The following is a 24,430-nucleotide window of genomic DNA, read 5'->3' on the forward strand; positions in this document are numbered from 1 at the left end:
ATCCTTGCTATTTATATTGCCCCTGCCAAACATAATAAAGAAACAAAACCGTTATTGCAGTCGAATCCATCACTAGTCCATCACAATTCCTCCAGTCCCAAGTCAATTAACCTATTTATTAAAATGAACTGTTACCGCATTCCTTTGTTCCAAGTGTTACAAGTGACTGGACGTGCAATGGACTCGTGATGGACTTGTGATAGACTCGACTACACCACTCAAACAAAGTAGAGAGTGCAAAACCACATTTACAAAGAGGGAAATTATTGCTTGGCCTACCACAAGGTGTGAGCTGAAGATGATCATTTCAAAACATGCTACAAGTTACTGAGGTAAGTGGAACCATTGAGTACAATGTCTTGGTATTACTAGGTAAGTTTTGTATTGTGGTGATGTGGTCAATAAATCATTACGTGTACACATATGCAGTCAAAAAGGAATAATGGTGACGGACAAACTTTAATTTTGGCAATCATGCAATTACTACAAGACACATCATACAGACGTAGTTTGACATAATGAAAGTATTGCATACCTAACAAATAGTCAATGTTTCATTATGTCAAATGTTTAAAAAATACAAACGACAACATACATTACAGGAACCAACATTTCCACAAGAGGAAAGCGACTACATTTTCGAGCACCAGCTGAAAATGAACATAGTTTAAGACATTTTTTTCGACAAAGATTGAACACCCCATGCGAAAACAAGGCACCTCCAAGCAAACAAAAATCATCATTTCATCATTTAGGCTTCAATGACATAATCAGTTTAATAAAAACAAAATCGGGCAATGACAGAAAAAGAGGCAAAAAGTGACATTTTGACAAAATTCTTTAAACATTTCTGAAGAAGTTGAATGTTGTTTTACTACTTTTGGGAGCAGGCTATTTTTGCCATTGAGCAACACATTTTACAGGCAACATAAAAATAGGTCATATTTTTGTAGCAAATAAGGGCGCTATAATGATGTAATCTTGTGGGTACAAACTTAGGTTTAGACATCATTTTACGTGCTGCTTATATTAAAAAAAAATACATTTGTCAAATCTTAAATTTTTAGAACGAAGTAAATCTGCTAAATGTCTTCAATAAAAGTGATATTTCTAATGCAAGTGTCATCCAAAAAATTCCCATAGTAGCACCCTTATTTGCAAACAAAACATGGCCAACTTTGCTTTTGAGAATTTCAAATTGTGCCACCAAAATGAAAGGAATGAGGCAAAGAATCACAACTTGACAACATACACAAGCACATGCAAGAATTCAAAAAAATGAACAACAGTGGTGCCAACAGTTCTACTAAACCCTGAGGAATTATCTTGGTATCTGGCAAATGGGATGTTGCCCCATTCTGTATTAAAGAGTGGAGCACTCACAAAACATGATAAGTTAATCCTTGAAAGAATACAAAAAAGAGCCTTTCGTATCATAATGGGCAGTGAATATAGCACCTACAATGATGTCTTGTGTGAATGTAACCTGATGTCACTTGAGGAACGTAGGGAGTCACAGTCTGTTTCTTTTATTGATAAAACTCTCCAGACTACATCTCAATTTAGAAACCTCCTCCCCCCTGAACATACGAATAGGATGTCATCTAGGAGAACTGAATCAGTATCCTGAGCCCCGTTGTAAATCAACACGTATGCAGAAAAGTGCGCTCCCATACTTAATCAGTTTACTGAACAAGGCCAAAATTTCAAACGTGGATTAATTGAGGCTTTTTATTGTATAATATCCAATGTTTTCTTAATGTGCCTGTTTGTTTTTACGAAAATTGGGTTTTAGTTTTCACAGACTGGGGGAACTTTTTATTTTATTATATTTTAATTGTTTTCTTGTGATGTGTTGTGTAAGCTTTATCAGGAACATTTTAATATATATATATTTTGTGTAATGTTATAGTATTATTGTAATTTTTTTAGCTGTTAAAACGAAAATGTAAATCATGTGCAATTCAGCCCTTGGCTGCGATTCATGATGCTTTATAATAAACCAATTTGAACTGAAATGAAATGAAATGAAAGGAGGTATGTACATGTCTTTACAAGGACGATTCAAAATCGTAACGATAGCTCAGCTCTTCTTATTACATGTATACGAAAATCCTATTATATTTTCTTTCATACACTTTTTACACAATTTTGTACATGAAATGATCTCTTTTGAATGAGTTCCATTCAGTAATTCATTACGGCTATTGATGATGGTTTACAAAAAAGTGAGACTGTTCCTCATCGATTAAGTACAAATGTGATATACATGCATCATTCAACGAATCGTAAATATGGTAAAATAAAATAGTGACAATCTGTGTGTGCATACACATATACATACAAATGTTACAAATATATACATATTAATACACATGCATGATGATTTTTAAAACAATTCCGAAAATGACCAGGTTTTTCAGAAGATATATACAGTCACTCCTAATGCATGCAATGGTAGATGATTCAAATGGAAATCCAGCGAAAAACCAAAGCAAAATATAAACAGCTGCATGAAGTACAAGGAATCAATGGAGCTTTAAACAATGTAGCCATCTTGGACTAGTTCCCTGTATACTATATACGGAAAAGTATGATGCCAACTACCAATGACAAGCACCAGACTATTCAATATCCTCATGTGTACACATTACATCCAAGAAAGCCATTCTGTGATGAAAGCCAATAATAATATGGTGCATATGGGCTCCGTGCACAAGTACCACTTCAACAACCAGAAAAGGAGAGTTGGGGAGACCTAGACTGGTTTCCGGTCCATCCACTGTATATTTCGAATGATCCAAAGTTATTGGGGGTGGGGATAAGTCTGGGAGACCATCGCAAGTTAAATTCGAATGTATTCGTGCGCGGACGACGCCTGACACTCACACAAAGACGCTGTGGCTAATAACTTTGGCACATTCAGGAATTCATGCACACTTCGCGTGCGAACCAGTACAGTACAGTACGCACACGCTGTGTGTCCTGTCCACGGAGCTCTTAAAAGTGATAAAAACATGCCCTCTTTTGTTGGAGCACGGAGCCCATATCACATCCAAAACGAACCCATCAAAATGAAAAGCATTGCATTTAAGTGGCTGATTTTTTCTTTTCAAGCAGGATTTTGGTTGATCAGCGCATGACATGGGGGAACACGACTTTAGGATTCAGGTGGAAGGCGTGACTGGTACGAATGAAATGCTGCACCTTGTGCCAGGATTTCATGGCTTGGGTCTCTGGCTGGCGACGTCTCTCCATGTCTGACTGGAGATAGCGGACTTGGGACTTGAACTCGGCGTCCCAGACCAAGACGTGAGTGTACTGAGTATCTGCGGGGAAAAACAACAGTAGCTCAAGATGACAGACAGATACTCAGCAAATGAGTAATTACTCAGAGGATGCAGTTCTAAAACATAATCTGTTAAAAACAGACTCTTCTGGGCAGCTAGTTGAAATAATTTTTTTCAAATATTGTTTAAATGTAGATCATTTGCTAAATTAATAGCAATAATGGTACAATTTTGGAAAGTGGACTATCCTTGACAAAATTATGCTATTGAAAATAAAACTTTCTTGTTGAGGTAATCAGGAAAAATACATTTCTTGAACCGGTATGTCTCTACAAATCATCCAAAAATTCATCTTTAGAGACAAATTTTCTAACCAAAACTTTCAGAGTATTTATACAACATATTTTGGATAACATATTTGCATAAACTGAAAATGGGTGAATTGGGTGTCTAGGGTCAAGGAAAAATAACCTAGCTCAAAAAGGACAAACAGGTAGTGGGAAACAATGTTTATTTACTCAGTTTTGAAGACAATTTATTTGTCTTTGGGTAATAAAAACAAGGCATTTCTACTTTGTTTAAAACAGTAATGTTGCAGATAGAATGTACTCAGGCATATCACGAATGCAAATCTAATGTACAGAAAAATCCATTTTTTTCTTCATTAAAATGGAATTTTTCAGTTTTCTACCTGTGTGGTCTGGAACACCCGGCCTGCGCACGAAGCCTGATCCTGACGTCACAATGACAGAATTGGACTTGTTTAATCCTGGTGAAATAAATCAACACATGCAACTTACTGTTGTTTGTTTAGCTATACAGTCGACTCTCGTTAGTACAAACTCTGTTAATACAAAATTCTGGTTATAACAAACATAAAGCCTTGGTCCCGACTGTGCATTTATGTGCACAATGAATGGGACTGATGTTCCTCTTAATACAAAATTCTGATATAACAAACAATTTGGCTTGGTCCGAACGAGTTTGTTATAACGAGACTCGACTGTACTTGTGTCACCAACAGAATAAAATGAGAAGTTTCTTGTCTGTACTGTCCTTATGTGAAAGAAAAACAATTGAGTTAAAAGCAGGACAGAACTGCTGGTTCCCAGAAAACAAATTCTCTGCATTTTCCCTGATATTTACCTGAGAAATTTGCAAAATTCCATGAAGATGTTTTCACTTCAAGAGGTGATGTAACACAGCCAATTGTTATTGTCTGGAGAGGTGTGTGATATTCACACTGCATAAACACTAACAAGGCACCATAGCCAGTCAGTCAATGGACACAACTTGGATACACGACACAAGACGCACCTACGCCAAACTGGCAAAAACCTTTCTCTTCTTGGTCACTGTCAATTTCCATGAGTTTTGCCTGATTTTTGGCATTTTTCCCAAATTGCCCTGACTGGAAAAAGGGTTTCCCTAAAAAACAATTTCCCTGATATCGAGAATGACTTGGAACCCTAACTGTTGACAATAACAGCAATGTTTTACATTTATTTATTTTACCACTGAGTGTGACGATATGCAGAGACCCTATTTACCCACTGGGGTCCTGATGAATGTGAGGATTTCTGGCAAAATAAGACAGAACAGGGCAGAGGTCAAATTGAGGGTTTGCAGGTACTAGGATTGAGAATAAATTTCTCCTTACAATACTGTTTGTTGCAGTTCAATCAGACATTCCGTTGACAAGCTATGGGTGTTTAAAGTTTGCATTTATTGACATGTCAAAAAGGAAAATACTGAGAAAAAGGCCTTTAAAGTTTTGAGTTTCCTATTCATGAAAATAAAAGGTGGCAATTGTTTTTCCTTAAAAACACTTGTATTCCACGAGTTTTATAATATTTCTTCCAAACACGCATAGTAGACACATCAAAGACTACAAATATCAATAAATCTGAAAATTGAAGGGAAAAAAACACCACCCCCGTTCACTTTTTTCATTTTTCTCCACTGCGGCCTGCGCCCAGTTCTGTCTCATTTTGCCAGAACGCCTAACAAAAGTTACGTATTGATTTTTGAAGATATGTGATGCAATCAAGCTAAATGAGTTGTTTGTCGACCCTGGTCAAATGATTTTTCATTACAGATTTGAAAAGAGCACAATCTCAGCATTACTGCTGTGAAAACTGCATGCTGGTACCATCTTTAGTTCAAAAATTATGGAAGTCTGAACACCAAGAGATGTGATGAAGTGATGTGATGAAGTGGCCCTATTTTGGTCTGTATCTTCAAATGAAAATTCCTGACAAACGACTCATTTAGCTTGATCGCATCACATATGTGAATATGATGATACAAATGAAGCAGCAGTATCTCAATGTTTGGTTGTACAAAGCTTTTAGTTTTAAACAGACAACCTGAACTAACCTTGTCCTTTGACGGCCACCATTGCTCTCAAGTTGGACGTGTACCGTTTGCTGATGGATACCAGTTGATGCGTGTTGGTATCGATGACAATCAGGTGACCGCCCGCGGTGCCTACCCACAATGCAACGCGGGGCTGGAGGAGTAACGATTTGATGTAACAGTTGGATGGCTCAGCTCTGTCTTCCTTGCTGCATGTGCACAAATGAATGACAACAAAATAATGTTAATATTTTACCCTTAATCAATGTAATGTTACATACTGTATTCACGGCAAGGATCACAAGTTTGCTCGGGTGGGACTCGAACCACAACCTACTCACTACTGGAAACATCTTAGCCATTAGACCACTCGGCTTGCTGGTGTCAACAAAATGATGAAGACAAGAACGATAGACAAGTATGCCTCAAGAATTCAGTTTTAAGCACTGGTTAGTTTCATATCCCTCCACCTCTGTGGTCTAGGTTCAAACCCCACTTGTGTTAAAAATGTCATCAGGATACTTCTTTCTCTAAACGTCATTCTTTGGAATGTCCAAAGGTTTTCCTTATGCCTTTCAAACTGGCCAACTTCTGTCTGGCACCCTTCTACCAAACACATTGACAAATTGGGAGCTTGGCACATTGGACAGCTCAATCTAGCACTAATACGGTTATCTGGAGGTCATGGGTTCCAAACCTGCTCAAGTCATTTTTTTTTTTAAATCAACACCTCTTTTTCATCTTTTTCCCAACCTCCCATAAAAAAAACAATGCTCAAATCATGTCAACACATTGGTCTTAATGTATAACTTGGATATGTGACAGGAAAGACAGTGTTATGGTCGAGTCTATTAAAAGTCCTCACAAGTCCATCACAAGTCTACAGTCTCAAGTCACAAGCTATTCAAATGAACAGTGACAAATGCATGCCTCTGTTGTTGTTCATCTGCTGTTACTTGAGACTGGACTTGAGGCTGGACTTGAGGCTGGACTTGAGACTGGACTTGAGACTGGACTTGAGACTGGACTTGAGACTGGACTTGAGACTGGACTTGAGACTGGACTTGAGACTGGACTTGAGACTGGACTTGAGACTGGACTTGAGACTGGACTTGAGACTGGACTTGTGACTGGACTTGAGAATGGACTAGAGACTGGACTTGAGACTGGACTTGAGACTGGACTTGAGACTGGACTTGAGACTGGACTTGAGACTGGACTTGAGACTGGACTTGTGACTGGACTTGAGACTGGACTTGAGACTGGACTTGAGACTGGACTTGAGAATGGACTAGAGACAGGACTTGTGATGGTTTCGACTACAAACATACCAGCAATGTTACCCGCCACCCACTTTACAAAAAAAGAAGAGAAGTTTTGTAGTTTGCCAGTTTTCCAACCTGATGAAATCAGCCACATCAATGGTCAGTGTCATCTTGCGTCGGCTAACGTCCCAGATCTCAATGATGGAGCTGTTTCTTCTGCACAGCCAGATAGCTTTCTCTACAGCAATGCACTTCACCATGGCTGGTCTACAGATACAAACAAAATATGTGATGATTTCTCCAACATGTCGCAACTGGATCATTCTGTCCCCCTAATTCTTATTGAAAATTTGGCAAAAGGTCTTATTTACAAATTCTGTTTGAAGTGTCAAATTAAGCAGCAAAAGTGTCATATTATCGGTAAATTGCTAGGAAAACAAAATCCGCTAGACTGCTTTGAGTACCTTTTAGCACTGAAAAGAAGATTTGAACATTTCATTGGTTCAACAATTCGCAAGATTTTCATGTGAGCCAACCGGTGACTACTCCTACGTTTGATGCAAACGCAGAATTTAATCATGTTTGATAGGAATATGTAATGAGAAATGATTACTGATTTTGCGAACGTGTACTTGGTGTAAAAATTGAAAACTGATAGAAGTATCTGGGCAAGTGATTTGCAAAAAGTCGCTATAATATCAGGAGGATGGGAAGATATTTTGAAAGGGGTACAGGAAGTAGTGGGGAGTATCGTCGTGTGGTTAGGGTTTGTGACTCGTGATCAGAGGGTTATGGGTTCCAATCCAGCTGCTGGCCATATCTTATGTCCTTGGGCAAGCCACTTCATCCCACTTGCCCCTCTCCACCCAGGAGTATAAATGGCTACTGGTATTAGCTGGGGAGTAACCTGCGATGGACTAGCATCCCATCCAGGGGGAATAGAAATATTCTCAGTCGTTTCATGCCACTGAAACCGGAGATAAATGCCAGCCTGATGGGCCACATTGACTTGTGGCAGACTTTACTTTTATTTTATGGTTTACAGGAAGTCACCCTAATTAAACTGTAGAATTTTGATTAAAAAAGGTTAAACTGTCTACACTTCATTCAGAATTCAACTATCAATGGAGTAACACATTTTTAGAGGGTTACAATAGATCCCCTTTTGATTAAGTAATTTTCAATAAAGTTCATTTAGCACTTGTGTGTTGAAATACATCATGATTGAACTGTAAATTATGCACCTTGTCAAAGTTAACAAAATTGCATGTTGTGGTCTCGTGATGCCAACTTTCAGCAAATGGTTCTCTTCAGCATTGCATGTATATCTCTAAAAATATGAACAGTTTGAAAGTGCTGATATATATACTGTCCAATGTGGGCCAAGTTATATACATAATACGCTTTAATGTTTGGGTTGCCCAGGGGACTCTAAACATCATGATGTCAAAGGTAACATGGTCTATATATTACCTACATATATAACAAAAAATGAAGACGAGTCATTGGCGTCAACAGAACGGTACTTGTTACCACAGAGCGAACAACTGACCTCTCTTCTTGGTCTGGTTCCAGTAAAGTGGTACTAGTGTCCGACTCCAGATCAAAGATGCTTAGACTGATGACCTTAGCACTGCAAGCTAACCAGACCTTGTTACGAGTCAGGGTGATACACTTGATGGGGTCGTCCCTGGAGCCGATGTGCACCATCTTGTCTGGCTGGCAATCTTTGTCCTAGTGAGAGGCAGGGGAGTTTAGATAAAATAAAGGAATCAACCACAGTTACTAGGAAAAGCATCTCCTGATCACTCCCGATGCAGCATACTTTAAACGCCTTAGGCTACATATACCCGAAAAATGACTGAAATGTCTTCGAGCATTCCACAACCTCTTTAAACGATGATATTCTTTGAACGGATTGAGCAATTTCAGTATTTTTTTCATCTAAAAGTAGCTTATGAAATTGGCTTTCCAGTCATTATTATGTTTGGTGCCACATATTTTTTAAATAGGAAATGTAATTTTTGGGGTTTGGGATCCGCTTTTTTGGACTTGCCCTGTATGAACAAAATGCACGAAGAGCAAATGGGCCTATATGCCTTTAAGAATGTGTGACATGCATAGGCTCCTTGGAACACCTCACTAATGGCAATCACTTGACAGGTGAATAGTGAAATTATGTAACAATCCAATAGGCATACTAGGGGAGCATTCACCCTCATTGAGTAAATACTTACATTCTGCAGTCGGTGTGCTTTGTAAATGGCCAGTTTTCCGTTAGCCAGTCCAGCAAAGACTAAGCTGGGCTCTTGTTCCCTAGGCAAACAAAATACAAATAACTTTGAAAAAAAAATGCAGATGAGTAAGTCTCTTGTACATTCATTGTACTGAATCAAAATACCCAAAGATGTCTGCTGAATGCAACGGGTCAATACTTCAATCAGATTCTTACCGTTTCCAGTAAGCCAGACAGACTACAGCGTCGCCCAGTTTCGGCGGCGTGTGCTTGAGCCGGTACGGGGAGCAAGACAGGTCACAAACACACAGCTCGCCGCATTGAGTGCCGATGACCATGGAGTAGTCGCCGATTGCGGTCATGCATAACGCTCGGCCCTTGTGCAACATCATACCCTGACGAAAAACAACAGTAAGATTCTTATTCATAAGATGGAATTTTTGCGTCGGGTGATGTAAATCAAATTAGGTTTTGCCCTTCACCGACGTATAAACACTGTATACTCAGAGTGTTACCTCCCGAGTGAAAGTTGGAAAAAATCACTCGGGTGGGACTCGAACCCACGACCTCCTGCTTTCTAGTGCAGGTGCAGATTTTTTCCAACTTTCACTCGGGAGGTAACACACTGAGTACACAGTATTTATACGTCGGTGAAGGGCAAAACCTAATTTGAGCAAGATTATTAACCCAAAATATCCAGGGGAAAGAGCAAAGGCAACTAGAAACTCTTAAAACTTGTTTACCTGTATAGAGTTTTCAGGAACAGTATTAAGAGGTTGCATCCATGATAGGGCTGTCAATTTTCGAATAATTTAGTATTCGATTACTTGACACTGCATTTGACTGAATATTCGGATATTCGAAACTGCCATCAGCTAATGCATGCCGCGCCGGTCAAAAATTGCACGCAGAGCGCGCCAGTTAAAATTGGCATGCGACGATCGATAAGGGCCACTGGAATGTTTTGCAGTAAATATTTTTTAACTGTCAAGGGAGTTAACCTGCTAAAAGGATGGGAAAAAATGAACCACCGTCGACAAAAAGTTACCATCGACAAACAAGTGGCACCTGACAATAAAGCGCCAAAACTTTACGATACAATAACACCAGAGTCATGTGTGTACGTGTGTATTTGTTTTTGTTTTTGAAAATTCCAACTGGCAAAAAAGCTATTTGAATATTCGGTTGATGATCGAATATTTGAATATGCGGTATATTAGGGACAGCCCTAATCCATGAGACCATTGTAGTCCTTTCAGGAGGGGAGGGGCATGGGGGTTAGTTGAGGGGGTGTGTGAATGTAATAAGGATTATTTACCTGTATGGAGTTTTCAGGATCAGTGTTGAGGGGTTGTATCCACGAGACCATTGTGGACTTCCTGTCCCCTCCAGCCAGCCAGACCTCCTGGCAGTCATCTCCGTCCGACTGATAAACCTGAACAGGTAGCAACATAGAGGAGTCACACTTGACGTTTTAATATGAATGTGGCGCTTATAATAGTGCTTTACACCACTGTCTCAAAGCTCTTTACAATTAGTTATCAGCAGGGTTTCCACAGAATTCCTGAAATGGAATTCCACGACTTTTCTGGGGCAAATTTAGGGCTTTCCTTGACCAATTCCAATGTTTTATCGGCATTAGGTTCATGTTGCTCTGGAGGCTAGGGACAGCACTCCTTTTCAGTCTTCCAGTTTGACAAAAGACCACTGAGCACCACAAAAGCACCACAATGGTGCACTGAAGATGCTTCAAATACAGAGCATACATGCGTAAACAGGAAGTATACTCAACTGGAATGCAAACTGAAAGACTGCCATTGCCAAATAATGCACATAACCGCGAAGAAAATCAACTTCCCATGACTCCTTGTAAATATCAAAATCCCATGAGATCCTTAAGATGATCCGCTCTCTACCCTCATCGGTATTAAACCTGTTGTGGTAAAGTCTTACGTTCTTTCTGCACTCGTGAGCCCGAGTTTGTAAGTTTAAGCCCACCCAAGCAAGCTTTTAACCAAAAAACAGCAGAAAACACAGTGTTTATAGCATTAAATCGGGGAAGAGCCAATATTAAAATCATTGGTACCTTTCCTGTTAAGGCAGAGTTGGTGACTGTTTCAAATTTATGTGCTTACCCGCACTGCCATACATTCCACGCAGCCATCCATGAGTAGAGGATACTCCCTCTTGATGCACAGTAACTCTGCAGAACTCAACCAATTGAAGACTTGCTCCGACTGTGCACACACAAAATGAAATCACATTAATTAAATATGCAGCTTAGACAACCCATAAAGTTCTGACCTACGACCCCAATTTGTTACCCTTGCTGTATGCCTAAGCTGCATTGTTATCCAAGGGCGGGTTTGTCTCAGTTCATGTAGTTTATTTTTTCGACGATCATTCTGTTTCATACTATATACACTATCCGGTTCGTTAGTGTGACGTCAGTTCAGTTTAAACCTGGCCCTCTGGCTATTACGTTGCATTGGAATCATTGGAACCAGAAGCTAATGCAACTTGAGTGTTGATCAAATGGGTGCTAGCAATCAGTGGTGCACGCATGTATGCCATAAACGAACCGGATAAAATATTTCTTATTAACAACAACAACAATTTGGTGCTTATATAGCACTTTAAACCAAAGGTCTCAAAGCGCTTCACAATTATTACCCCTGTTCATCAGGCCATGAGACCAGTTTCTGCAGCAGCTCGAAATCAGAGCATTTTGGTCTCTACCTTTACAGGTACCCATTTATACTCCTGGGTGGAGAGAGGCAATTGTAGTAAAGTGTCTCGCCCAAGGACAAAAGCACCATACTCCCCGTCAGGTTCGAACCCACATACCACAGCACACGAGTCAAACACCGTAAACACTGGCCAGTTCTCTTAACATTTCACAAGCACAATTGAACGTTTACAAGTCCACATGATGTTTTTATATTTACCAAAAAAATAGTCATACAAAAAAAATCACAGGTAGGTTGATATATATATTTTTTTCTGTATTAGACTGTGCTGTCCTTTCCAAACCCTAGTCTTAGTTCAAAACTGGAATTGCTTTTTTGTTCTCCTATGTAGCCGTGCTGCTGGTGCTTGGCAAGTGCAGTCGAGCCAGCCACGGCAGTATAGGTTGCTATCAACAAGATGAAACAAATCAAGTCGTTGGAATTTTTAACTCGGAACTCTAGAAAATCGGTGCATACCTGAAGCGTTTGCATTAGCTTGAATATAGCGTGCGAGGTTTGTTCAGAATTTCTCGGGTCTGAGCGCCAACGTTCCTGAGACTAGACTTGATTCATCTTGTTGACAGTGCCCTCTACTGACTGGACAGCGTTTGCCAGGGATTGGGACCAGTGGAACAAAAGCCAATCCAGTCTTGAAGTAAGACTACCAAAAACCCGGGCCCACATGGCATTTATTATTCAGCATCCCTTGTAATTCAGAATACTACAAGTGTTGAGTAGACAGGGCAGGGACTCACGGTAGGCCTGTGTTGTGGTACATGCTCCAAGCAGTAGTCAATGAGTTCCTGTAGATCTGGCCAAGGTGCAATGCCGCTGTGGGTCAGTGGCGGCAACTGACGACCCTGGGGAAACGAATAGAACCAAAAAGACTAAAAATGAAAACAATAGTTTCAATGGAATGGAGCGTGCAAGTTGGTCTCAAAAACCTGCCAGATTTACGAGAATACAGCACGTCCGGGCACCATGTATAGGATCTACTACGTGTGTAATGTCCTATTTTTTTGTATTTATTTTGTGTCCTGACTGGGCCCATCCAATCAAGGGCAACAAATGGGTATTTTGAAATAAAAGAAAGCATAACAATTTACAACTTATTGAAAATATTGCGAATTGACCACTATTATAAAATTGAAATTGTTGACCTCAACTTCAAATTTAATCAATCATGCAGATAACAAATGGGTGAATTTAAACACAGGAGTCTGTGACTAGACTATGTTTGGTACCAAGACGTTCACATAAAAAAGTGAACGTGGACTGGCAAGACTTGCAGGCTCTATAAAACAAAGTATCCTAAAATTGTTAAATATATGCGATGTGTTCCGTCAAACAAACTCTTCAAGCAGCTGATTGGAAAATAGATATTAAAATATTGTTGAAGATATAGATCTCCTTTTCTACACTGATGGTTCAATTTTCAAAAATGTTCTTTCCTTGTCAACATTATACCCATTTGAAGTTCACGAAGTCACAAAGTTGAAAACCGAGAAATGGTGCTAAACTTTTAAGTCGTAATTTTAGCCATGTTCAGATTGCAACAAAGCACCAATGTTTCTTTGTCAATAACCAGCAATTATGTGTCTAAAAAAATGAGTAAAACAGGATAATAATTTCAACAAAAAAAAGCAAAAAAAAACCACATCATTTTTCGGTCAAAACTGCACTCCAAGTTTTGCTTGAAGCATCTTGTCAATTCTTATATCAATTTGGCCCAAAAGCAAGTTTAAAAGTAAGAAATAACAAACAAGAAGAATAAAATCACATTCATATGACAATAATGTGAACTGTTAAAAATACAAGGATGTGATTCTACCTTCATGACAGCTTCATCCAACTCGGCCCTGAACTCCAACTCTTCAAATGGTTTGTGGCCCCCTGTCACCATCTCATACAGAAGGATGCCAAAAGAATACACATCCACCTTGAAGAGGAAAACAAACACCACAGAGACTGTGAGGTCTTGGTTGTGAACAACAGCAAAGAAGTCATTTAAATATTAATTAGGTGGAACCGGGATGTTCCAAATTTACACTAGGAAGGGTTACAAGGCCAGTTACTCAAACTTGCTCATGTCACAAATAAAGGACAAAATGTTGCAATGTGACACCATTTCTTTCTTCATATGTGATGCCATCAAGCTAAATGCGTCATTTGTCGACCTGGTCACAATTTTTTTTATTACAGATTTGAAAAGAGCACAATCTCAGCATTACTGCTGTGAAAACCGCACGCTGGTACCATCTTTGGTTCAAAAATTATGGAAGTCTGAACATCAAGAGATGTGATGAAGTCATTTCGGAACACTTTCGAGATGTGATGAAGTGATGTGATGAAGTGGTCCTATTTTGGCCTGAATCGCCAAATGAAAATTCCCGACAAACGACTCATTTAGCTTGATTGCATCACATATATCATCTCAATGAAGGCCATTCATTGCATAAATGATGATAAGACGTGAATCTGGGACTGAAAAACATTTCCAATTTTGTTTTTGAAAATTTTCTTGACTCTCCATAGGCTTTGTACACAATCGCCACAGTGGCATCAGGTTGCAACATTTTTTTCCCAAATAAACATTAGAGAAACAATAATTTTTCTGTGGATTTAGAAAATTGTCTCCTTGAGTTGAGTACCTCAGTGTTATATGTAGATAACCCTCGGATGACTTCAGGTGCTCGGTAGCCTGGGGTACCCTCCGGTGCCCGCAGACCGTATGGTGTGGCAAACTTAGATATGCCATAATCAGCTATCTTAGCATTGTGCTGCAGGTAAAAAATAACACGACAAATTAGCTGTGGGGGCTAGCCTGGTGTCATCTTTGTACAAGACCGACTCCCCGACTGACTGACTGACTGGCTGTCACTTGTGACTTGGACTGGTTACCAATCTCACTCACAGACAACTCGTGAGGGAGTGTAGTAGGGGTGAGCATCGGAACTGGGTACCCGACTACCTAACCACTGATGTCAGGAACTGGTTCTAGATTATGGGATCGGGCACCCGTATAACCAACTTTACAAGTTACTTAGTAACTTCTCAGACAATGAATAAGAAAGGTTTTGAATGTGATTTTTGTGGAATTTTCAAAATGAAATCCAGGCTACATTGAAAATCAAAACAGATTTCATGTTTATGTGCATTTTAACTTGCAATCAGTTGCGGTTTACAGCGTAAAGCTACAAAGCCCTTCAGACAACTTCCGGGATTTGAATTTTGGGGTTGGATTTCCTTTACGGGTGCCCGGGTATCCGTGTTTTACTTCAATAGTGAAAGATGCCAATTGTTTTTCATTAAAAAAAAGAACACCTTTGTAGTAGACATATCAAAGATAATAAATATAAGTGAATCTGACACCTAGTCCATTTTTTAACACTCGAATTCCCAATAAAATGGAAACCATTACTCCTAACCCAATATATATTCCAAGGGGTCAAAGGGCATATACTGACCAGAGTTCCCAATGAGAGAGAGAAGATGAGGATGTTGTCTGGTTTCAGGTCGCGGTAAACGATGCGATGCTCATGGAGGAACATCAATCCTTCAGCAACCTGTTACAGTAGATGAGAAAATAAAAGACGAAAAATAGCATCAATGACCATGTGTGCAAACTTTCATATTTGACAATGCAGGTAATACACAAATACATTAAGCATCTAATACACAAAGAAGCAAACGTATTGGTTGATTTCAATTTCCCAGAAGTTATCAAATTTTGAAATATTTTTTTCATTTCAGCTTCAAAAACTAGGATTTAAGACAGAAAGGCCCATACCAAGGAGTTCTCAATAAAAAGTCTTTGTTTGAAAAATTTGGCATGTACACTTACTATTTGGACTTACATTGCAACATAAATTTGATCAACTGATTTGGTAAATTTCTACTATATTTGAAAATTAGACATCATGACTCTGGGGCCCAAAGCAACAAATATAGGTCTGTTACAAACTCAACTTTAAATCTGTGAACTGTTTTCACTTAATGTACTTGAATCGAGCCATGTAACAAAATAGAGTTTTAAATACCTGCATGGCAATACGGTGCTGTAGACTCCTACTAGTCACTTTCTTGTTGCGCAGGACAGAGGCCAGTGATCCAAGCTGGGCCAACTCAATGACAAGAACCCTGGGGTTCAAACCAACGCCTTCCATGGAGACTAGACTAGGATGTTGCAACTGTCTCAGAATGGTTACCTGGATTAAGAGGAATTGAATTATAATGATATTGCGGTGCTTGTATGGCGCTTTAAACCATCGTCACCAAGTGCTTCACAATTAGTATTGCAAATTTAATAACAGTTATGAAATAAATGTATGCTTGGGAGATATTAAACACCATGTTTAAGAACGGTTGGAGTCATTATCAGCACCCAGAATCCAAACGGGTCTTAAACATAGTGTTTAATACCAACCAAGCACATATTTATTCCCATTTATAAATACCTTTTCGATCAAAAATCTAAACTTTTCGGTCCAAAAGTGAAAACAAGTCAAAAACTAAAACTTTCTAACATTTTTGTTCAACAATTTCACTTCATGTTTTTCGAAACACCCCTCTAGCTATATAATGGCATGTCTAGCTCGCAAGTAAGACTCCTTTTATGGAGATTGGTGCCCGCGTTGCGCGTACTGCACGATGTCGTGCAGATGCGGCTGTTGGGAGGATTGTGAACAATCATCCAACAAAACGGTAAGAGGCACTGGATTTCATAGGAGTCCAAATTTCATGTGACACTGGAAAAGTGTTAAAGCCCAGCCAGCCATGTCTTTATCATCGGTTAAAGACCAGCCACATGATGGGCTCTCGACCAATGGGAATGAGAAACTGTTTAGGTATTTATAAATACGTATTTATTTTAAAAATGTCTTAGGTATTTATGAATGCATATTTATTATTGATGACTTCACTGAACATTTGTAGTCATGAATTGCCTTGCCCTAGAAAGTTGAAACGAAAATAGAGATCTGGAAATGCAAGACAAACCTCTTGTCTGAGCAATCGATGGGGATGCACATCTGGACTCATGCCAAACATCTTCACTGCAACATACTAAGGAGAAATGGAAAATGGAAAATTTGGAAGATGGGAAACAAAGTGCTGGACAGCTCATTGGTACAATCCAAAATTAATTTCGGCTTTTAATAAAAGTTTAGAATATTTATAAATACATGGAATAAACGATTATTTAAGCATTAGTTCCTGTCAGTTAACGTGGGCACATTTAGAAAAAAAAAATTTCAACGTGATTGCGATTTTTAGGGCTTATTAACACAAGAATACAGATAAATATCTGTAAGAATGGGTCATTCTATACATTTTGGGGTCCACTTTTTGCCTCTCTCTGTTACATCTGACATCTATGATTTTATAATTCTGATGCACTCCTTAATGCAGTCGTCCTCCAAGAGTGATTATGAGTAGCAAACTACCTACCCAACAAATAAACAATCGTTAGAAGTCATTGTTAATGATACTTGAATGGCAAATTACAAAGTACCAAGGTAACAGGGACAGGAAAATGTCACACTTTGAAACCTTAATTTATAGAATACCCATAGAAAATTGAAAGGTTTCAAAATACCTGATCCTTGTATTTGGCTTTGTATACAGATCCAAAACTCCCATCTCCAAGCATTTGCGAAGAACTGAAAAAAATGCCAAGGAATATTGAAAACTTATTCAGCATTTCAGCTTTGTTTGAAATTGGATTCTGCAGTCTATTTCTGCATGTCCTGCTGTGTAACACCTGAAAAAAATAGGTAGTTTTATAAAATAAACATTTTGGAGAGTTTTCTACTTCCCTGTTTGTAGCGTATACAGCGTGTCCCAAAATACCCGCACATTTTTTGTGCCAGGCTCTAGCGTCGGTACTGAAACACGTACCGTGATTATTTACATACCAGTTTAAAGCATGGAATCTGAACCTTATCCCTGACGAGTATTGGTCTGATATTAAAAAAGAGTTTTCAAATTATTTGTGTTCAAATAAAGGCATGTCGAAAACAAACTCAACCGATTTCAAGGAAAATCAATGATGCGATACATCAGACGTGTCACACTTTGAGCGCGCTTTTTGAATAGGTACATACTTGCACGTGATTTTCAAAATTGAACTTGAAATGAAGAACAATATTGTGTATTCATTTAAGGTGTAGTCTACGTGGATCGAAAAGAATAGGAAACAGAAAGTTAAAGGCAATGAGAACGTCACATCATGAACATGATGAACCATTTCCACATTAGAAAACAATGCGCATGATTGATTTTCCTTGAAATTGGTTGAGTTTGTTTTTAACATGCCTTTATTTGAACACGAATCATTTCAAAACCCTTTTGAAAATCAAACCAATACTTACCAGGGATAAATTAAGGTTCCAAGCGTTAAAATGATATAAAATTAATGGCGGTGCGTGTTTCCGTGGCGACACTAGAGCCTTGCAAAAATTGTTACTGGCATTTTGGGATGAGCTGTACAATTACAATGCATGTCCTGCAAGGGGCCCATGCAACAAAATATAAGAACGTAATGACTAAAATATATAAAGAAATTGAGAAATTATTTCAGGGTTTTGGTTTGTTTTCATCAGGGATTGTAGTCAAAGGAAAATATGTACTGAAATAAAATCTAATTAACTTTACTTTCAAGTCCTTTAAACTTAAAACTTTCAAGCCTCCTCGGAGCAATTACAATCATTAAAAAAAATTTTTAGAACCCATGTTGACTCATTTTTTTCAGCCTGATGATAGTTTTTTTTAAAAGCTACCTTGGCGTGAAGTGCAACTGTTGAGGGTCAATATGGAATCTTTCGTCAAGGTCAGCAAGCATCACGTCAGGAGCCTGAATTGTAGAGAGAAAAATGATAACAATAATTGCCATCTTTTGTTGGTTTCAAACAAACACAGAAGGAGCCTAACACGTTGGGGAGTATGATAATAATTACCATTAACACGATTTATCTTTTTTTCATTAACTACAGGCACGTCTATTGAAAAAACCTTCATATGCATTCAATCATAGCTAAATGAAATAACATAGCCATAAACGTATAAATTTGTAACAAAATAAAAAACTTTGGACCTTTTCTGAACAAGCAAAGGAAGTAAACACATTTTAGCAAGTATTTTCACAGACTGGAAACCTGAACTCATAACACACACATGTACATGAGGACAGGCAACGGCCTTTTTCTTCTGATTTCTTACTGGTTGCTACGCACTGTGACAAATTTTCGTACCCATAGATCTTTTTAGTCTAATTGACAAGCAGACACAGAACAGAAATGCACGACATGTCAGATTCGGTATTTAAATTAGGCTGACCTTACGTCACAGGTCAGCCTGACAATTGACACGCTGGCCAGAACCAGACTTTAAACGGCTGCCCACAAAAATCTGTCATTTTGAGTCGGTGCTCAGACTAGTATTTTAATGGAATGTATGGAAGCTCTTACCAGCAGTTTTAGCGGCACCTGCATATCCACATGATTAGGGCAGACAATGTAGTCGCTGTCTTCTGACCTCTCTATCAGGTCGTCCAGAAGAAACTGGTAGATCTTGTTTTCTGCTTGGAGGAATGGAGGACAAACGAAAGACATAATATCAGAGGAGGAAGGAGTAGGCTGAATAAAAAAAACCATCAAAATAAATTCATGCAGTTCTTGAAGTAATATACTGACAATCTGATGGGCAAGCAATGGTCCAAACATATGAATGCTCATTACTTTACATTTTCAGATGTGAAGCTGTCAAAACTCTTAAGACAAACTGCATTTAAATTTCTCACAATAAATTTGTTTAATAAAAGGTTTTGCAGCTAGTGAATGGACTGCATTGGAGTGGTTTTTCATTTGGACTAAATGACCTGAGCGTTGGTGAAGTAAAACTTTCTTCGCCTGCTATCTTCTGTGACCAGGGTTCAAGTCCTGCCTGGGCTAACATGTGGAGTGGGTTTTTAATTCGGGCGATTCACAATGCAGTGCGCCACAAGAGTTTGCCATGGAGAGTTAATTTTTCCCAGTGCATTGTGGGAGATGGTCGACAAATTCGCAGCACAGGACATTTGAAATTGTTAGTTTTTTTCCGGTCAGTAGTTTCGTAAGCATATGATTCGAGCATATGTTTGCCCTTTTCTTTTCTTTTTAACAATATGGTGTTTTGTGTAAGGTGGCAGAACGCTATGCCCTTATCTATAACAAATTAGCTCAAGTTGTCTACTGACACTCATTCAAATGGGCCGTGTTTTGTCAACCCTTAACTTGAACAATTGACTCTCCATGGTGAACTCTTGGTGGTGCACCGCATTGTGAATCGCCCGAATTGGTCTATCCCGGCCGAATGCAGAATGAGAAATGAATCAACAAATGATAACTACCTTCACATAGCACACAGGGTACGATCCGTTGAACCAACGTCTTGCCTTGCAATGGGTCCATCTCAGTCAGCCCTGGGAACCATTCCTCTATCAGGTCATCGACGTGATCGCAGAGTAGGCCAAGCAGTCTGGACAAATGACGTATAACACCAATGTAAAATACACATGCCATTTTCTTCTTGTCATAAATATTGTGACCTCATGTTTTTAGTGACATCAATGCACCATTTGTGTTCCAAGGAAGTGAAGGACTCTTCAAATGTCTCCCTCATACCGCCTCATCGTGGAACTTCTTGCCAGGATCTTGCTTTTCCCCTTCTTAAAATTACAAGCTTAAAACAGTTCGAATGAAATCTCAACATATTCCTTCTCTCTCGTTAGCTTTATTACAGTTGTAGTGACCTACAAGCTCTTACCTATTTCCGTCTTTAGTCTGTGGCACGGTGATTTTCAGACCGTCAAGGCTCTTCCGCAGCGATTCAACACAAAAAAATGCTTCCTGATATCAAACAAAATGGGTACAATTTCTAGATTAGTACATTCACTGATTAAGTTTTCCTTAATATGACGCAAGGTCAGTTTTCTTTCATCTGTTCTAATCCAATATGACTCGCAAGGCAAGCGTTTATCACCTTTTCCTTGGCATGAAATTAGTTAGAATATTTCCATCCTCTTTGGAAGGGACGGCAGTCCATCACTCCCCAGCTAATGCCAGTGCCTACTTACACTCCTGGGTGACAAAGAGGCAAGTTTAGGTAAACTGTCTTGCCAAAGGACACAACTGACAAGCAGCTGGATTCGAACCCTTGACCCTTTGATCATGAGCCACAAACTCTATCCACTAGCCAACACTTCCCAACCATTTTCTTTCATTCAAGGTAAGTGACAATGGAAACTGAAGAGTCAGATCAACTAAATGGTACATTTCTTGCCTTCCATTCATGTGCCCCTGGTTCACATCCAACCCAAGTCAACATGGGGATTGCTTTTTTTTCCTTCCAATTTCTGCCAGAGTAAGACTCACCCTTGACCAGCAGACGTAGATACCCTCTCTCCAGTACTTGGTGACTTTGGAGATGTCATCACTGGAAGCAGACTCAACAGAGGAAGGCTTAACAAAAATTAAAATTTAAATATTTTTCAATTTCTCCTTCAAATAATTTATGACACTCACCAACAGATATCTTCTTTAGCTTTTTATTCCTATGAGTTTGTTTCTGCATTCAATAGGGGGCGTTGAACAATAGAGGACAATAGGGTCCCCAATTCCTGAGAGGTCCCCAATTTGGATTCGTGTACAAAACATATGGGAGGTCTTCCTAAAAAGTTACAGTACAAACAAAAGAGGGACAATGGGGGTCCCTGATTGCAGGCAAATACACACTTGTGTGTATGTATCTTGTTTGTATCTGAACTGTGTAAGTCTTTCAAAAAAGGTATTTTTATTTTTAACAAAATGTCACCCTCCAGTTGTAAATTCAAATTGATGTATGTTTTTTTTGTTAGTTTTTGTTCCATTAATTTCTGGTTTGTTTTTTTTACTTTGTATTTTTTTCAGCCTGACAAAGAATTGTCCCTATCCAGTTTTTCAAGGAATCTCAAACAAATAAGGCAACAACTCACTGTCTGTAGCATCTGCGTTGAGAAGACGAGAAGTCTCAATATCAGACGAGACCACAAACCGATTGGAACATACGGCATGTCATAGACTCGGTGTAATAGATCTAAGATTTAAAAAAAACCCACAAATATCAGTCAATAGATTTATATATCATCGGTTACCAACACAGATATTGCACTGGAATTTCAACTGAACCAATTAAAACAAACAAATATCAAATACTCCATACCAGCCAACTTAGGTTGGCATACAGCGGGTCCCAATATTAACATTGTGCATGAAGAAATCGCTGATTTGCTCAAAAGGTGGTCATACAAGGTAATCAACTTTTTTATAATTGGTGAAAATATCAAGAAAATCCATCAATGCAAACCAGAGATATTGTTGATTTTGTAAGGCTATATTATTTTCATCCTGCACCATTAGAATCCTGTAGTTAAGCATGTTAACAAAGAACGTCAAAAGGGTCTATACAACATTGACGCTCGAGTAATTTGCAATTAGAGCAGTTACCACATGCTTTTAGATTTGATCATATAATGCTATGTACCCAAAATGTTATCTGTGAACACCCTTATCCAAATGCAACATGAAGGCCATGCAATATTTCAAGCACTGCATAACACATACCAATAACCCAATAATTGGTATATATAAGCAAATACTAAGTGTAGAAATTACATCGTGCAGGTCGAAAAATACATAACCTTACCAAATCAAAGATATCTCTGGTTAGCATCGTTGGATTTCTTGATTTTTTTTTATCACCAATTATATACAAGACCATAGGTTTGAAAATGCTACAAAATTTGATTAGCTAGTCTGACTAACTTTTGAGAAAATCAGCGATTTATTCATGCACAATCTTTATTGGGACACGCTGTAGAATTCAACAATGCAACTTTGAACAAATTTTATACAAGTCATTTCTCAAATCTCATACGATTTTCAAAACTTGCTATTAGTCCCCAGAAGACTTCATTTTACACAATGATTACACAAAACCAGTGGATGTGGATTTTTTTTAATGAGATTTTATCAACAGGCCTCCACAAACAGAAGGGAAAGTCAATTCTTTGGTCGCATTTGTTTTTCCAATTTGGATAGAACGAGCATTTGAGACAAGTTTGTGCCCACCTTGTCTGTTTGAGGACGGTAGACTGATTGCTGGTTTCTGACTCGGCATCTTGCAAGGAATCAGAAGTTCCGTGTCAGTAATTGGAAGTGCAACCTCAAACCTGCAATGCAAATTTCAAAAAAATGTAATAAAAATTTGCAAAATATGTAACAAATTGTATAGAAAGAATGCTTTTGTTTGACCCATCAATGGGTTATTTGCAAACAGCTGTTAAACAAAAGTTTGACATGCGTACACTTGATGCTAGTTGTTGGGACATGTTTTTTTTTAATTTGGTCTTTTTATGCTCCAACCTCCACTGACCACCTATCTGCACTGCTGAGACTCAAATGAGTTGAGATAACGATGACAATAAACCTTTATCATGATGCCACCATTTCAATCATGTTCCCTGTATCCAATAACAGTACCGAATAATAATGTGGGTTTTTTGCAAAAAAGGAACCAGACTATTTTTCCTTCCAGCCTCGCTTTGGTTACATTGATTTGAATGGGAAAATTCTAAATGGCCGCAACATGATAATGCTCTATTGGGCGCACTTATGTTCAGTCGCTGCTCCTTAAACCCAGAGTCAATACATGCATTGCATTCAGTAGCAACCTTTGAGGTGTTTTTTTATTATTAAATTCCGTAAAATGTTATGAACAAGAGGTCTCATGCGTATCCCTGCGGAACAAAAACGGGTAATTTAAAGATGGCCGCAATGCAAAAGATCTGTATATTGTTTCCCTTATGAACTCCATTTGAAAGTACTGGTGTGCTGAATGGATTGGCAATACTTCACTTTGAGCCTTCAAGATATTCAGTAGAATACTTACTTTTCAAGTAGCTTGAGGTACTGTGGAAGGAGTCGTTTGATGGGAAGATCTTCGGATCTTGTGAAGAGTATAGGCAAGTCAATGATCCTCATTTGCTGGGGAATTTGAAATATAATAGAGCTAAGTAAGTGTAGGTGTATCTGTGTCATTCTGAATAAATACTTCATTCTGCTAAAAAGAACTTTTCAGTGATCTAACAACCATCTCCCAATCAGATTTCGTAAGCTCTCTGGATATCTAGGCCCTTGCTGGTAGAAATACCTGATGTTGATTTAAGTTGTGGACTCAATCCACTCACATAAAGGCAGTTTCAGTGGATTATTTCAATATAGAGTTTTGCCCTTCACTGTTTACTCAGTGCAGACTGAGGGCTTTCAAGAATAAATTCATATACTCAGGTGGAGCTTGAACCAAAGACCACCCGCTTACTATTACAGCTCACAAGAGTCGGTTGGCTGGTTTGAATCTTAGGCAGTGACCGGTACTGCAATATGGCACGGATCCTCTACACAAGGATAAACGACCCATCAGAGCTTGTGTACAAAATGTACGGAACGGATTGTCTACATGCGTGATAAGCCACGTGCG

The 24,430-nt window shown here is 38.7% G+C and overlaps 1 protein-coding gene across 5 annotated transcripts in view; it reads right to left on the bottom strand.

The window, feature by feature from the left end:
* Nucleotides 1-440: 440 nt before the first annotated feature.
* LOC119738691 (leucine-rich repeat serine/threonine-protein kinase 2-like) overlaps nucleotides 441-24,430 on the bottom strand; it is an 87,208-nt gene continuing 63,218 nt past the window's right edge. For all 5 annotated transcript variants that reach the window (XM_038213615.1, XM_038213618.1, XM_038213616.1 and 2 more), the window contains 24 exons: nucleotides 23,843-23,937; nucleotides 23,023-23,123; nucleotides 21,888-21,988; nucleotides 21,289-21,375; nucleotides 20,681-20,763; nucleotides 20,265-20,392; nucleotides 19,345-19,454; nucleotides 18,658-18,731; nucleotides 17,475-17,538; nucleotides 16,877-16,942; nucleotides 15,919-16,086; nucleotides 15,346-15,444; nucleotides 14,530-14,658; nucleotides 13,710-13,817; nucleotides 12,634-12,738; nucleotides 11,285-11,386; nucleotides 10,468-10,584; nucleotides 9,366-9,544; nucleotides 9,151-9,229; nucleotides 8,466-8,647; nucleotides 7,049-7,180; nucleotides 5,670-5,857; nucleotides 3,982-4,059; nucleotides 441-3,329 (listed from right to left, as the gene is read on the bottom strand). In XM_038213615.1, the coding sequence (XP_038069543.1) occupies nucleotides 3,133-3,329; nucleotides 3,982-4,059; nucleotides 5,670-5,857; nucleotides 7,049-7,180; nucleotides 8,466-8,647; nucleotides 9,151-9,229; nucleotides 9,366-9,544; nucleotides 10,468-10,584; nucleotides 11,285-11,386; nucleotides 12,634-12,738; nucleotides 13,710-13,817; nucleotides 14,530-14,658; nucleotides 15,346-15,444; nucleotides 15,919-16,086; nucleotides 16,877-16,942; nucleotides 17,475-17,538; nucleotides 18,658-18,731; nucleotides 19,345-19,454; nucleotides 20,265-20,392; nucleotides 20,681-20,763; nucleotides 21,289-21,375; nucleotides 21,888-21,988; nucleotides 23,023-23,123; nucleotides 23,843-23,937 (2,772 nt within the window). In that variant the 3' untranslated portion in view covers nucleotides 441-3,132. The remainder of the gene's footprint in view (nucleotides 3,330-3,981; nucleotides 4,060-5,669; nucleotides 5,858-7,048; nucleotides 7,181-8,465; nucleotides 8,648-9,150; nucleotides 9,230-9,365; nucleotides 9,545-10,467; nucleotides 10,585-11,284; nucleotides 11,387-12,633; nucleotides 12,739-13,709; nucleotides 13,818-14,529; nucleotides 14,659-15,345; nucleotides 15,445-15,918; nucleotides 16,087-16,876; nucleotides 16,943-17,474; nucleotides 17,539-18,657; nucleotides 18,732-19,344; nucleotides 19,455-20,264; nucleotides 20,393-20,680; nucleotides 20,764-21,288; nucleotides 21,376-21,887; nucleotides 21,989-23,022; nucleotides 23,124-23,842; nucleotides 23,938-24,430) is intronic.

Source organism: Patiria miniata, unplaced genomic scaffold (assembly GCF_015706575.1).
Source record: "Patiria miniata isolate m_02_andy unplaced genomic scaffold, ASM1570657v1 HiC_scaffold_3, whole genome shotgun sequence".
Taxonomy (NCBI): Eukaryota; Metazoa; Echinodermata; class Asteroidea; order Valvatida; family Asterinidae; genus Patiria; species Patiria miniata.